At 36.9% G+C, this 15,404-nt stretch overlaps 2 protein-coding genes across 4 annotated transcripts in view; both read right to left on the reverse strand.

Moving 5' to 3' along the window:
* HELLS (helicase, lymphoid specific) overlaps positions 1–3,457 on the reverse strand; it is a 40,671-nt gene extending 37,214 nt beyond the window's left edge. The window contains exons 1-2 of the mRNA XM_067709944.1: positions 3,271–3,457; positions 2,713–2,834 (exon numbers count right to left, since the gene is read on the reverse strand). Of these exons, the coding sequence (XP_067566045.1) occupies positions 2,713–2,834; positions 3,271–3,301 (153 nt within the window). The 5' untranslated portion in view covers positions 3,302–3,457. The remainder of the gene's footprint in view (positions 1–2,712; positions 2,835–3,270) is intronic.
* A 9,362-nt stretch (positions 3,458–12,819) lies between these two features.
* Positions 12,820–15,404, reverse strand: part of TBC1D12 (TBC1 domain family member 12) — a 95,507-nt gene continuing 92,922 nt past the window's right edge. For all 3 annotated transcript variants that reach the window (XM_067709955.1, XM_067709957.1, XM_067709956.1), the window contains one exon: positions 12,820–14,699. In XM_067709955.1, coding sequence (XP_067566056.1) covers positions 14,631–14,699 — 69 coding nt within the window. In that variant the 3' untranslated portion in view covers positions 12,820–14,630. The remainder of the gene's footprint in view (positions 14,700–15,404) is intronic.

The raw sequence follows: 15,404 nt of genomic DNA on the forward strand, positions 1-15,404 counted from the left end.
CCTTTCCAAGAACCCTCACAACTCTTACCATTCCCCTTCCCCCACGTACAGAGAAGTTAAAGCTACTCTCAAGTATTCTAGACTAACAATGACTTCTTTCAAAAGGAAATGCAGGTGAAAAGTCAAAGAAAATAACTGTAGCAAATGAATGTCAAAATCATTCTCCAGGATCTTCACAAACCTTCAAATCTCCTAAAGCAAAGTAAATGCTTCTCATTAAGAACTTAAGCTAGCTCTTCCTCTCTTAAGTACTTCTAAATATATGCCCATAAATACTGAATTCTCCCAAAAGAAAAGGAATCATTACTTTTGTGTACTGAATTTTTTGGCTCCAAAGACATGTAAGAGAGAGACTTATTCTTAGAATTTTCTCTACAGTCACTGAGGGAATAATTTGTAAGTGTCAAGGACAAAAAGTAATCAAATTCTTTCAATACCTGTACATAAAAAGATACATAATAACAATGAACCACAATCCTACTAGGTTTTTAGCAAATTACACCCTGCACTAATAGGATTGAAAAGAGCTTTATTCATGGAAGTACTGAAAAATGGATTAAAAATTGCTATTTTAAGTTCTATGGTGCATAACTGCTAAAGAAAAGCTAGTTGTACCATACCTATCCCTCAAGAGTAACAATTCCAAAAAACTTTAGGATTGCAAAATGTTCAAGAGCTTAAAAATTTCACTGAAAGTAGAAGTTATTTTGATCCCTAGTTTAATCAGCAAATACTTATGGTACTATAAATTTTGACGGACCTTTAAATTTATTTACTTAAAAAATTTTTTTTGGCCACACCGCACCGCACCGCTTGTGGGATCTTAGTTCCCCGACCAGGGAAAGAACCTGGGCCCACAGCAGTGAAAGCCTCGAGTCCTAACCACTGGACCACCAGGGAATTCCCTGATAGACCTTTTTTAAATGTGAAAATAATCTTTCTTCACTTGAACTCATGCATTCTTGAAATGTATTCTTATTACACCTCATATCTTTCTTCAAATAGCATTTCCTTAACCAACAATCTTCATGGGTTATAAAAGTGAACTACACTACTCAAAATTAAGGGTTTATCACTTACAATCTCTGGAGTTGATTCTACTCTGGACCATGCCCCAGGATTCATCCTTTACAATTCACCTTGTTACAATGGCTAGTAAGTATATTTATTTTATTATATAATCATATATGTTAGGTAATATATTATAAAATATTCTTTTACCTTAGTTAGAAATTCAATAGACATTTACTATAGCCTACTATTTGCCAGGTGCACAGCCTACAAAAACAAAACAATGTGATGTGCCCTCAAGAAACAAAGTGAGAAAGAATCAAGTAAGTAAGGATAATACTGTCTAACAAAGTACTGTAGGAATGCATAGAATGAGTAAAGGTGGTTCAAGGTTGACCTCCCAATTCTATTAAAATTTGTTAATATACTACCTCACCGGATTATGGTCAACTACAGATGATCAGTAATAATGGAACTATTATATACTGGAGTGAAAGTATAGCAAGGTGGTTAAAAAGTGTGAATTCTGGAACCACATGGCCTACATTACCATCTCTAGCTGAGGGACCCCAGGCAACCTCTAGGTGCCTCAGTTTCCTCATCTGTAAAGTGTAATGAAAATAGAACCTAGTTTATAGACTATTTTAATAAAAGTAATAGTTTATACTAGTAATTAAACTAGTAAGTTTAATAATAGTAATCACAATGAGTTTAATAATGATATCTACTTGACACTATTGAGGATTCAATGAGTAAAATACATGTACAGCATTCAGAACAGTGACTGACTCACCATAAATGATCATGAGGTGTCAAAAATGCTAACAAAATTATCATTATTGTTGATATAAAATAGCAGGGACTAACTAATTCATTACTTGCCTTTGGAGTGCATTATTCCCCAATTTGAGTAGTTCTGTAATTACATGGAGTTAATTCAATATTAATGTCCTCAGAGAGGTTTAGTGTTAAGGACAAGAACTCTGGAGACAGCCAAACTTGAGTTCACTAGTGTGTGACCTGACCCCCAATTACCTCAGTTTCATCATATGTAAGTGGAGATATCAAAAGTACCTAAATAACCATAATACTGGGAGGGTTAAATAAATTATTACAAGAAAATCACTTAGTAGGCAGCACATAAGATGTAGTAGGTGTCAGTCTTCTTGCATATGCAATAATGAAGCAACAGGGTGGGACAGTGCTGGAATAAAATATACTTAAAAACTGAAGTTTTTCAAGAGGTTAAAAACTGCTTTTAGTAACCTACAAAATACTCTGTACCAGAAAACCACAAGGATAATTAACTATTCGTTGAAAAAGTACATCACATTTTAACCTAAAGGATCTTACTCGGCAATAGTCCAAGAAATGTAAAAGAAAGCAAAAAACAAGTTGATCACTTAGGTGGAAAACAGCACTGAAAGAATTCACTAAAAATAATTCACTACCGACTTTGGAAGAATTATAATAGCTAAACAATCAATTTGAAATGCTCACCTAAGAGAAATGAGGCCACTTTATTGACCAAGACTATATCTGATAGAAGCCTCATTCAAAGCTCATGCAAAGGTTTCTCAAAAATAGCATCGGTAAACAGAGATAAATAAGGAAGCCCGTTTTAAAGCTGATGAAAAACCAGACTAGTAAACTTAAGCACACAAACCACACCCCCGACGATGAACTTGATGCCTATTTTACCTTTTCTAGCATCTTCCTCTCTCTCTCTAGCCCAGCAGCTTCAAGCTGTTCTTCCTCCTCTACCATGGCTGGAGTAATCACGGCAGTCTCCGGCTGTTCAACCACATCTGGAGCTACGGACCCTAGGAGGGGACAAGGCTTTTAAATTGCAGCTTTAAAAAATGACCAGTTACTCAACTTCCGAGTAAACAACCTTCCTCCCTTTCCCAGGTGCATTTGCGGCAAACCATGAAGACCCAGGGGGACGCCAGTATCACCTCTCAGAAGAAATCCTAAGCCTTCACTATGTCAACAAGTTGCCTGGACCCCAGTTTACAAATGGAGATGTTTGGGAAAACGCAGCTCCCCTGTGTCAAATTTCCTATACCATGCAAATATGCGCAGTTCCGGGTGTCCCCCACTCACTCCCCACAGAAAAGGTAACCCTCCTTTCCTCCTCAGTCTCTGCCCGGGGTCGCCTCTCCCCTCAAAAGCTCGGCGGCAGTCTCTCCATGCTGCTCCCGCACCCCCGCCCCGGACACCGCCGCCCGCTTCGGGAGGCAGGTTCTCCTCACTCACCGCCACTGCTAGCGGGGCGCTGCGCCGGCATGGCTGGACACACACTCCGGAACCGGGTGCCCTCCTCACAGCGCCTGCAACGCCGCGCGCTAAAACCTCCCAGCCGCTTGCCGGTCCCAGTCTCCCGGCCAGGTGTCCAGCCAGAGAAAAACGCGCGCTTCTCCTTCGCGGGAAAACGCCGTCATCTCGCGATACTTCGTGCTCTCCACCCCGCCCCCGAGTCCCGGTGGCGCGAGACTTGGCGAAGTTTGGTTTTCGTCAGAACTCTCTTGGGAGACTGTGAGCTTTTCCGAGGACCTCGGGTTTGGGGAAGCTGAGTTCTGCTGCAGAAGTCAGCCTTAAACTAGCTGTGTGATACTAGGCGAGTCTGCCTACCGTGGAGGGCCCGGTTTCCTCACCTAATTGATGATGGTGCCGCACTATGCAGACTTCAGTAGCGCTGTTTGCAAGGTACCTTCACACACTGGCTAATGTGATTAAATCCTGCCAATGGATGATCCTTTAGGTAGAAAGATGTACTGAGTATCCAGGTGAAGATGTCAGAGACTAATATTGCTAAACTTTGCCACCATCTGCAGTTCACATTTTGAGTGAAAATTCCCCGAAATGACCCAGAAGAGGGCTCTTTTTGTGGCTGGGATAGGAGAGAGAAATAAGATTATGGTAGCGTTCTTGTTGAAAAGTTATTTCAGGATAAGGGAGAACTTAATGTAGTGATAAGCCTACCGGAGTGGCCAGTAGAAAAGACGTAAGGTTCAGGAATTCAATAGACCAGTTATTAGAGAAGGCACCTGAAGGGAGGAGCTGGGCTTTTCTTGTCCCTTGGTTTTCACTTCAGCCTGCAGTCCCTCCCTTTCTTACCTGCAGTCCCTTTTAACAAGTTCTTTTGCCACCCCTCGCCCCAACCTCAGAATTTATGGTATACCTGCCATGTAACCACCTGTTTCCTCCATTTCTGACTCCAACAACTTTAATTATTTGTAATTGTACAAAATTTAAGGGTTTACAATGCACGTCACGTCCCTCATAACCATCTTCAGCAACCTTCATAACACTGAGATTAGCAGAGCAGATTGTTTTTATCCCTACATTATAGGTGAGAAAACTGATGCTCACAGAGGATAAATTAACTTGCCCGGAAGCCTACAGTCACTTTGTGATACAACAGTAGCCAAACCCAGGTCTTTGGAAAACTAGTTCAGTATTAAGATAAATTATAACCTCCATTAGTAATTATTCTTAAATCATACCTCTTTCTTATCAAAGACAATACCTATCAGTCAGTCTCACACTACTAAGATTTCTGACCTTCACCAAACTAACTCCGAAATTTCTTGCCCCGACTTCTGAAATACTGCTTTTTACAGGGGTTTTCCCTAAGGTACTGAAAATCTTTTCTTGTTCCCTCTTTTGAACTCAATTGTGGCCCACCTCCCCAGTCTTTCCTCTGTCTGTTTTTTCTCTGTTGTTCCTTGCAGTATCTGCTCTACAGACTTCGATGATCAACTCAAGGCCAACAACTTCCCTTCTGATTCCTCAGAGATCAAATGGGGAAGATTTATCCAAACACACGAGGGATGGAATTCAAGGCAATTTCATCTCATTCTCAAAGGACAGGAATCTCATCTAATATCTTAGCCCCACACTTGACATGAGTTGCACTGGGTGTTTCCGGACATGTTTGCCACTGTGCAGACCTCAAGAGTGGCTATGAAAAGTTTTGTTCATTCACTTTAAGGGTATACATTTAAATGTCATCTGGGTACCTGTAACTTTTCTAGGTGCTGTACAGCAGTGAACCAGGCAAACAGGATTCCTGTTGATATGGCACTCACCTTCCAGGAGTTGAGACAACTACGTATATGTGAGAAATTCTCTGCAAAATATTAGAATAGAGTGGTGTGAGAGTAACTGGGTAGTTAGTTTAGACTGGGTAATCAGGTATCTGAGGAAGTGACAGACTTTTAAGCTGAGAACCAAATGTCAAGCAGCCAGCTAGTCCAGGGGAAGAATGGGCCAAGCAGAAGCTACAGCTAGGGCAAAGAGAATAAGGCAGGAATAAGCTTGGGTATGTTTTGAATATCAGAAGAAGACCAGTATGATTGAAGCAGAGTTGACAAGAGGGTGTGGCACAAAAAAATCAGAGGTAGACTGTCCAGATGAGCCACAAAATGCCGTCTTCTTCTAGATTTCTTAATGGCTTCACCATCCACCCAATCAAAGAAGTGAAACAAAACAGTCAAAAAACAAAACCACTGCTCCCTCTTGCTTATATGGCCCCACTTCCTGCCTACCTCACAAAGTAAACAATGGCTATGAGACAGAACTCCCCTTCCAGATTCCCAACACCAAGCTTACAAACCTACCTGCATCTAACACCTTTTCCACTTTCTCTCATGATATGCTCTGGATCCATCTCCCTGCAGCCTATTCAGGAAACTTAGATTATACATTACCCCATTCACTCTTTATTTCTTAAACCTCTACTGAATATTTTCCATTAGTACTTAAATACTTGAACACACACCAAAGTAACAAAGGAAATCAATGACTATGCATGGTCAAATTTAATGGACATCTCTCAGTCCTCATCTCAACCTCATTGACACCTGACACTATTGATCACTTCTTTATGGAAACACATTTGGCCCTTGTTTTTTCTGACCCCCACGCTCTCCTGATATTCCTATTTCTGACGTCTACTAGTTCATTCTCCTCTAGCCAATCTCTAAGTGTTGAACTTCTGAGTGAACCAGAAATGATCTGAGTTTCTAACTAATTGTATAAGCTAATAAAAATATTTTAAATGAAAGGTAAGTTCACTAGGAATGGTCCAAAATAAAAACAATCTGTTCATCCATATCTATCATGTGTAGTGCCAAGCGCTATTTTGGGCACTAGCAATTCGGAGGTAATAAAAGACAAGACAATCTTTCTGAACTCAGAGTTTACATTGTAGTGGAAACAATAGACGACTATATAAAATAATGTTAGCTAGTGGTAAGTAATAGATAACTATAAAGAAATATGAAGTACGGTAAGGTCATGATACTGACAGAGGATGGGTAGAGAACAGTCTGACTCTGAGTAAACAGACATTAAGTAGAGACCTAAATGAGAAGATAATATAAACCATACGAAGACTTAGGCAAAGAATATTTCCAAAGGAAAAGTAAGAGTAAAAGCCCTTAGGTAGATAGGAAATTGGGAGATTGAGAAATCAGATCCACAGTGAAGTTAATAAGGTTGAGTGGCAGTTGAAATTGTAGAGAGAGAGACTAGAATAAATAGGAACTTGTAATAAAAATTTGGATTTTTATTATGAGGAATGTCACTAGAGGGTCCTGACTAAGGAATAATAGGATTTGATTCACATGTTTAAAAGATCATAAAACATGCAGTCTAATTAAAAGTGTGATGAGAATTGTTTAGTTTTTCAACGGCTCACATAAGTGGCTTTAAAAATCAAATCAGAACTATTACCACTAAGTTATGACAAATTTACTGCATACACAATTTATTTAAAATCACTTGGTATAAATTAAGAATAAAACAAACCCTATCATTCAAACACTTTCCAATTTATTTTCACACTTTAAAGCCCAAACACAGGCATTCAAAGCATTTTACAATCTACAAAAGTTTTAATCAAGTTAATACTTCCCTTTCAAAGTTTTTTAAGAATATAGAAGCTAAAATTAAAAGCCTTAGGATTTATTTGATAATCAGAATACATCATGTACTTACAATATTGATTATCAATACTGCTTAGACCAAAAACATTTGAGGCTTCACTTTCTGCTTTTATACCATTTTGTATAGTGTTGTACATGAAGATGAAAAATGAGAACGTATATACCCCATTGTTATCAATTTTATATACTCCTTCACGTCTATATTAATCATTTACACTTTTATTACAAAAATGATTTTTTCAAATAAATATATTGCAATAGTACATGTCATTTTTACCTTAAATAAAATAATGGAAGTACTGTTTACTTAAACGTTCAAAAAATGAAGCACTTTAAAAATTTATTTATTTATTAATTTTGGCTGCGTTGGGTCTTCGTTGAGCACGTGGGCTTTCTCTAGTTGCGGCGAGCGGGGGCTACTCTTCGTTGTGGTGCGCGGGCTTCTCATTGCGGTGGCTTCTCTTGTTGCGGAGCACGGGCTCTAGGCGCGCAGGCTTCGGTAGTTGTGGCACATGGGCTCAGTAGTTGTGGCTCGCAGGCTCTAGAGCACAGGCTCAGTAGTTGTGGCACACGGGCTTAGTTGCTCCGTGGCATGTGGGATCTTCCCAGACCAGGGCTCGAACCTGTGTCCCCTGCATTGGCAGGCGGATTCCTAACCACTGTACCACCAGGGAAGCCCGCAATGCAATTTTCGTAAAGTCAAATTTCCTTCTTGGAGTATTTTAGAAAATAAACCCAACTCACGTAATAAAATGTACAAAATAAAACCTCAATTGGAACCAAGAGAAGATCAATATGAATGGTAGAATGTTTATAAAGAAATGCAGTTTTGCTAACTTCCCAAGCCTTGTAACTTTATGTAGCCTATCAAAATATTGAGGCAGTGCTTGGCACATAATCAGGGCTTACCGAGTGTTCCTGCATTCATTCAAAGTACGAAGTAGCTCACTTCTGCAATTACACTCTTAGTAAATAAGCAATATGTTTTTTATTGAAGCATAGTTGATTTACAGTGTTGTGTTAGTTTCAGATGTACAACAAAATGATTCAGGTATACATATGTGTATATATATATATTCTTTTTCAGATTCTTTTCCATTATAGATTATTATAAGATATTCACTATAGTTCCCCATGCTATACAGTAGGTCCTTGTTGTTTATCCATTTTACATATAGTAGTGTATATCTGTTAATCCCAAACTCCTAATTTATCCTCCTCCCTTCCCCCTTTGGTAACCATAAGTTTGTTTTCTATGTCTGTGAGTCTATTTGTTTTGTAAATAAGTTAATTTGTATCACTTTTTTTAGATTCCACATATAAGTGATATTATATGTTTTTGTCTTTCTCCTTCTGATTTATTTTACTTAGTATGATAATCTCTAGGTCCATCCATGTTGCTACATATGGCATTATTTCATTCTTTTTTATGGCTGAGTAATATTCCATTGTATACATATTCCACATCTTCTTTATCCATTCATCTGTCGATGGACATTTAGGTTGCTTCCATGTCTTGGCCATTTTAAATAGTGCTGCTATGAACATTGCAGTGCATGTATCTTTTCAAATTGAAGTTTTCATCTTTTCTGAATATATGCCCAGGAGTGGGATTGCTGGATCACATGGTAATCCTATTTTTAGTTTTTTAAGGAACCTCCATACTGTTCTCCATAGCAGTTATATCAATTTACATTCCCACCAACAGTGTAGGAGGGTTCCCTCTTCTCCACACCTTCTCCAGTATTTATTATTTGTAGACTTTTTGATGATGGCCATTCACACCTCATTGTAGTTTTGATTTGCATTTCTAGCAAACAATATTTTTAAAGGGCAAGGCTATCTTCTCTCTCTGAAGTGGCTAATTTCCCCAAAATAAAAAATATATTTTTAAATCTTTTAAAAAAATATTTAATTTTCATTTTTACATGTTGTAAAACAGTGAAGTCCAAATTAATGGTCTTACCACTGTAGGGAAGCAGAATTTGTCACCCCAAAATGTATCTCTTTGGCATGAGGATTAATTTAGCCTGATTATTTTTAAGAAACAGAAGACTCAGGAAGCTTTTCTTGTTACTGACCCCTTTACTGCCAAAAAGAATTTTGACAAAGGGCCTGTTCTGGAATAGAGCTAAGAATGTGGGCTAGGTGAGGTGGGGAACACTCGGCAGGGCCTAGAGATCAGAGTCCACTCAGTGTACTGCAAGGCCCAGCAAACATCTGTGTACCAAACATTTGCTTTTCATCTCCACATGCATCGCCTCCCCCTTTGAAGTCTCAAACCACTACCCCCCACATCCCCTTTTGTTTTCAGCTGAAGACAGTAGTTAAGGTGAGGGTTTCAGTCATTTTGGTGAGTTACTCAGTTTTCCTGGTTCTCTCCCACAATACATGTTATTAAACTCTTGTCTTTTCCTGTTAATCTGTTAATGTGTCTCACATCAATTTAATTCTTAAACCTGCCAGAAAAACTTAGAAGGGTAGAGGAAAATTTCTTCTTCCCTGACACTACATTTGGAAATTCATATTTTGGACACTGCTTCGACAAAATCAAAATAATATGAATTCAATACAAAAATCACTTTCCCCCCCAGAGGTAAGACTTTGTTTTCTGACACTATATTATGTCAGATAAACTATAAAACAATCATGGCAAATTAAAATCTGATTTTCCATTGCTACCTCACATGATTTTTGCCTTTTATACCAATCTCTGCTGTGTGAATATGCTCATGAAATACAAAATAATTTTACCTTATCCAAACAAAAATAGGAAATGAAAAATCATAATAAACCATATGGCATTTTAAGACAAATTATTCCATGATTATATGCTTTAGTATTATACCCTCCAACAATGTATACTCTAAAAAGTTGACTGTTCTAGATAAAAATAGCCTTAGTTCCTAAGCTACAATGAAAGCTGTTATCCTAAAAGAGGCTTTGAAAATCTCAATGCCCTTTTGCCAATGCTACCTAACTTTTGTAGAGTCAAAAAATATACTCAAACCAAATCTGTTGCCTTTCTTTACAATAACAATGAAATATCAGAAAGGGAAAAGTAAACAAAAAAATCCCTTTTAAAATCTCATCAAATAAATAAAATAAAATACTTAGGAATAAACCTGACCAAGGAGGTAAAAGACATATGCTGAGAACTATAAAACACTGATAAAGGAAACTGAAGATGATCAAAGAAATGGAAAGATATCCCATGCTCTTGGATTGGAAGAATTCATATGGTTAAAATGGCCATACTACCCAAAGCAATCTACAGTTTTAATGAGATCCCTATCAAATTACCCATGACATTTTTTACAGACCGAGAACAAATAATCCTAAAATTTATATGGAACCATAAAAGACACAGAATTGCCAAAGCGATCCTGAGGAAAAAGAACAAAGCTGCAGGCAAAGTCCCAGACTTCAGACAATACTACTAAGCTACAGTAATCAAAACAGCATGGTATTGGCACAAAAACATACACATGGATCAATGGAACAGAATAGAGAGCCCAGAAATAAACCCATACAACTATGGTCAATTAATCGTTGACAAAGGAAGCAAGAATATACGATGGAGAAAAGACAGTCTCTTCTTCAACAAGTGGCATTGGGAAAATTGGACAGCTGCATGCAAATCAGTAAAGTTAGAACACACCCTCACACCATACACAAAAATAAACTCAAAATAGCTTGAATACTTAAATATAAGACACGATACCATAAAACTCCTAGAAGAGAACATAGGCAAAACATTCTCTGACATAAATGGTACCAATGTTTTCTTAGGTCTCCCAAGGCACTAGAAATAAAAGCAAAAATAAACAAATGGGACCTAATCAAAACGTATAAGCTTTAGCACAGCAAAGGAAACCATTACCAAAAGAAAAAGACAACCTACAGACTGGGAGAAGATATTTGCAAATGATTCGACCTACAAGGGCTTAATTTCCAAAATATACAAACATCTCATACAACTCAATAACAAAAAAACAAGCAACCAAACCAAAAAATGGGCAGAAGATCTAAAGAGACATTTCTCCAAAGAAGACATACAGATGGCCAAAAGGCACATGAAAAGATGCTCAACATCACTAATCATTAGAGAAATGCAAATCAAAACTACAATGAGGTATCACGTCACACCAGTCAGAATGGCCATCATCATCAAAAAGTCTACAAATAGGGGACTTCCCTGGCAGTCCCGTGGTTAAGAATCTGCACTTCCACTGCAGGGGAAACGGGTTCGATCCCTGGTTGGGGAACTAAGATCCCACATGCCACACGGTGTGGCCAAAAAAAAAAAAAAAGTCTACAAATTATAATGGCTGGAGAGGGTGTGGAGAAAAGGGAACCCTCCTACACTGTTGGTGGGAATGTAAATTGGTACAGCCACTATGGAGAACAGTATGGAGGTTCCTTAAAAAACTAAAAAGAGTTCCCACATGATCCAGCAATCCCACTCCTGGACACAGATCTGGAGAAAACTCTAATTTGAAAAGATACATGCACCTCAATGTTCATAGCAGCACTATTCACAATAGCCAAGATATGGAAGCAACCTAAATGTCCATCAGCATGTGAGTGGATAAAGATGTGGTATATACACACAGTGGCATACTACTCAGACATAAAAAAGAATGAAATAATGCCATTTGCAGCAACATGGATGGACCTAGAAATTACACTAAGTGAAGTAAGTCAGAAGGAGAAAGACAAATACTATATGATACCACTTATATGAGGAATCTAAAATATGACACAAATGAACTTATTTACAAAATAGAAACAGACTCACAGACGTAGAGAACAGACTTGTGGTTACCAAAGAGGAAAAGCCAGGGGGTGGTGGGTGGGAATAAATTAGGAGTTTGGGATTAGCAGATATAAACTATATATAAAACAGATAAACAACAAGGACCTGCTGTATAGCACAGGGAACTATATTCAGTATCTTGTAACAAGCCATAATGGAAAAGCATATGAAAAAAATATATATATATGTGTATGTATGTATAGCTGAATTGAATCGCCTTGCTGTACACTAGAAACTAACAAACATTGTAAATCAACTATACTTCAATTAAAAAAAAATATATGGAGCTTCCCTGGTGGCACAGTGGTTGAGAGTCTGCCTGCCAATGCAGGGGACGTGGGTGCGTGCCCCGGTCCGGGAAGATCCCACATGCCGCGGAGCGACTGGGCCCGTGAGCCATGGCCGCTGAGCCTGTGCGTCCGGAGCCTGTGCTCCGCAACGGGAGAGGCCACAACAGTGAGAGGCCCGCGTACCGCAAAAAAAAAAAAAAAAAAAAAAAAAAAAAAAAATATATATATATATATATATATATGTATATACTCAAACCAACAACATTATATGAAGGTCATCACTGCAAAAGAAATCAACAAAAACTATGACTATGTTCTCTGACTTTAGAAAACTATGCTAGTTGCTGGAGTCTTCCAGTAGCATTTAAATAATACAATGTAGACCTGTGCTAAAAGGACAATGAAGTGAGAAATACTGATTAAATAGACAAACAAATACAACACCATATTAAATTTCACATTATCTTGAGGCTTTTAGGAAAGTTATTTTTTAATTGAAAATATACTTTAACCAAAAAAACTGTCATACAACTGACCATGTGAACAATGAGTAACTCCATACTGCATGTATAAGAGGTTCAAGGGAAAAGACAGTAAAAATATTTTAGGTGCCAGTACTGTCAGTCTCAAGAGGCTAAAGGTCCAGTGCATCCCAGGAAGAGAAATTTGGCAAAAAAGTTTATCCCCTTTTTATCTCCACATGTAGTTAAATATCCCCAAAATAATGAAGACTCATTTCAAGTAATTACTCTGCTTACGAGTTTTATTTACACAGTAACTGTTAATAGTGGTTTTTAATAAATTCCTTGTATTTACATTTTATATACACATTTATATTTGAAAGGTAAAGAAACTATACAATAATAAAAATGAGAAAAAGAAATACAGTAACTTAGGTCCAACTCTGAAAACAAATACACAAAAGTAAGATTAAGTTTAGGCAGGGAGTATAACCTCAATGAGATTACTGCCAGGGGTTACATTCCCTCTATCAGGGCCACCAATACCAAGGAAGTAGTTACCAGAGTTAAAATGTCATTCTAAAACCTATTAAGACCCTGGGTACTCCCTCAATATTTTACTACACTACTAGTTTCCACTAAGCAAGCTCCTAGGAGAGGAGTTAACTTCTGAGGGTTCCATTAGTGGTCCCTAGGCTAGAATGACCCATGGGGTAAAAATACATAGGTACCGTCTGGTCCCATACTCCTAAAGAGGCAGGTGCTACACTAACAAGGTTCTCAGGCTTGTTAGTTTGAAGACTATATACCACTAACAGAAATAGTGTGCTTAAGTGTTGTTTCAAACAAAATTGCAACATAAAAGCACACTATAATCTAATTATTAACCAAATACCATTTTATATAGATATCACTCATGATATTCAAGTGATTTATTTTAGGTTTAAGAATTAAACATATTATAATAAATTTAATGTCAATTTACCGATAGTTAATCATTCCTTTATCCTAATATAATCAAAGTTACTCATTAGAAAAAAATTAATTTTACCTTTTACTCTTATTTCCTTTGATTAGAAAATTATACACAGTGTTTTACAAGTCATGGACTTGGCTACATATTAAGATTTCCAATTTCAAACTGGAATTAACAGATTTTGTTTCTACAGTGAAAGAATTTTAACTAACAAATTTAAAGTCTTGCCAAGTAGCATTCTAATTAAGAACTCTCAAAATTCATGACTTTTTACTCTTACCAGTGAAAAACCTCCTTTATATTTATGGACTTACTCCCCCCAAAAAGCCTTCAGTCCTTTAAAGTGCAAAGAAATTTCTTCTACCAGTTAGCTTTCTTAAATTACTAGATGAACAATTTCTTAGACTAGAAACAGAGAGGCTAAAATGCTCTGAGTGATAGGAATTCCTTGAGGAAATGAAACAATTTCCTTTCAAAAACAAATAGACATGGTACTGTGGAAAAACACCTACACAAATGCTAAACAATCTCCTACCAATATTTCTAGTTCCCAGATAACCTAAATTTGCCCCAACCTGTGAGTGAAGATAAACAACTTCAGTGACGTAAATAATTTACAATCAACGTTGCTTATTCTTGGTCTATAATATCTTCAAATGTGTGGAACTGGAGATAATATCTGTACTAAGGTGTTTATTTCAAATAGTATTTTGGAAGTTAAAGTAGTATTTAACAATCCTGTTCTGACCTCCAAAGTGCTAATTGTTATGCTCCTCCTTTATGCTAATTGTTAAAAAAGAAAAGATGTAAAAATTTGAACTATCTCCAAAGCTGTTAAAAAAATTTATTGCATTAAACTGTTCACTCCAAATTACGGAGTATGAACTAGCCATTTAAACTTTTTTCTTTGTAAAATGGCTCTCCCTATAAAATACTTTTTTATTAATACTGTCAATAGGTACTCATTTACTTCAGCCATGGAATTCAAAATCAGCGGTTTTCCAAGTCTTGATTCTTAGCTTTCTTCAACATTTTCTTCCATGCTGTTTACATAGGAAACAAAATACTTTTATCAAAAACATTTTTTTAATATTGCAATTAGTCTGTTAATTTTGAAGATTAGCTTTTCAGAGCTGGACTATTATTCTTGTCTCCTTCTTTAATGTCCTTCATCACAGATGCAAAGACCTGGAAATTATATAAAGTAAACATTAATCCTCAAAAAAACTACCATGCAGATTAAAGAGATTTTAAAAACTATAGTTTATTAACATGAAACAGCTTTAGTACACATAACTCTGTCCCCTGAAAGACTGCCATTCTCAAATCCTCTTGTTTGTTTCAACCCAATTTTATGATATATAGTTAGATTCCAGTTTTCATCACTTGCCAAATATTATAAAATTACTGTTAGGTAACAAAACATCCTCTGGACCAATATTCTTATATTTTCATTTTCATAAGCAATAAAACTTGAGAGCTTATAATGCCTACTGGCTATCATTCATGGAGCAAGTGTTAACACTATTTTTTATGTCATTTAACTTTTGACTGCCAATATATTTGCTTCCCTCCAATATATTTGCTTCCCTAACAAGATTAAGCATCTAAAAAGTCAGGATCATACATTACATTCTTTTTATTGCAAACCCTTAGTACACATCAGGTATTTAAAACAACTGTTGTCTATCTGAAATACCAAGGTAATTATACAATTGCCCTGGCAAATACATGACTATTGTAGGCTGTACTTCACTAAACTCATAAAATATTACTGGACTTACATAAAAATAAAGCCATAAGTCTGGAGAGGTGAAAGCAGAGCAATTCGTTTTTTTTTTTCCAAAGTCAAAAATTATTTTTGTAAGTTTTTAAAAAATTTAAGCACTAATA

Source organism: Pseudorca crassidens, chromosome 16, assembly GCF_039906515.1.
Source record: "Pseudorca crassidens isolate mPseCra1 chromosome 16, mPseCra1.hap1, whole genome shotgun sequence".
In the NCBI taxonomy this organism is placed as follows: domain Eukaryota; kingdom Metazoa; phylum Chordata; class Mammalia; order Artiodactyla; family Delphinidae; genus Pseudorca; species Pseudorca crassidens.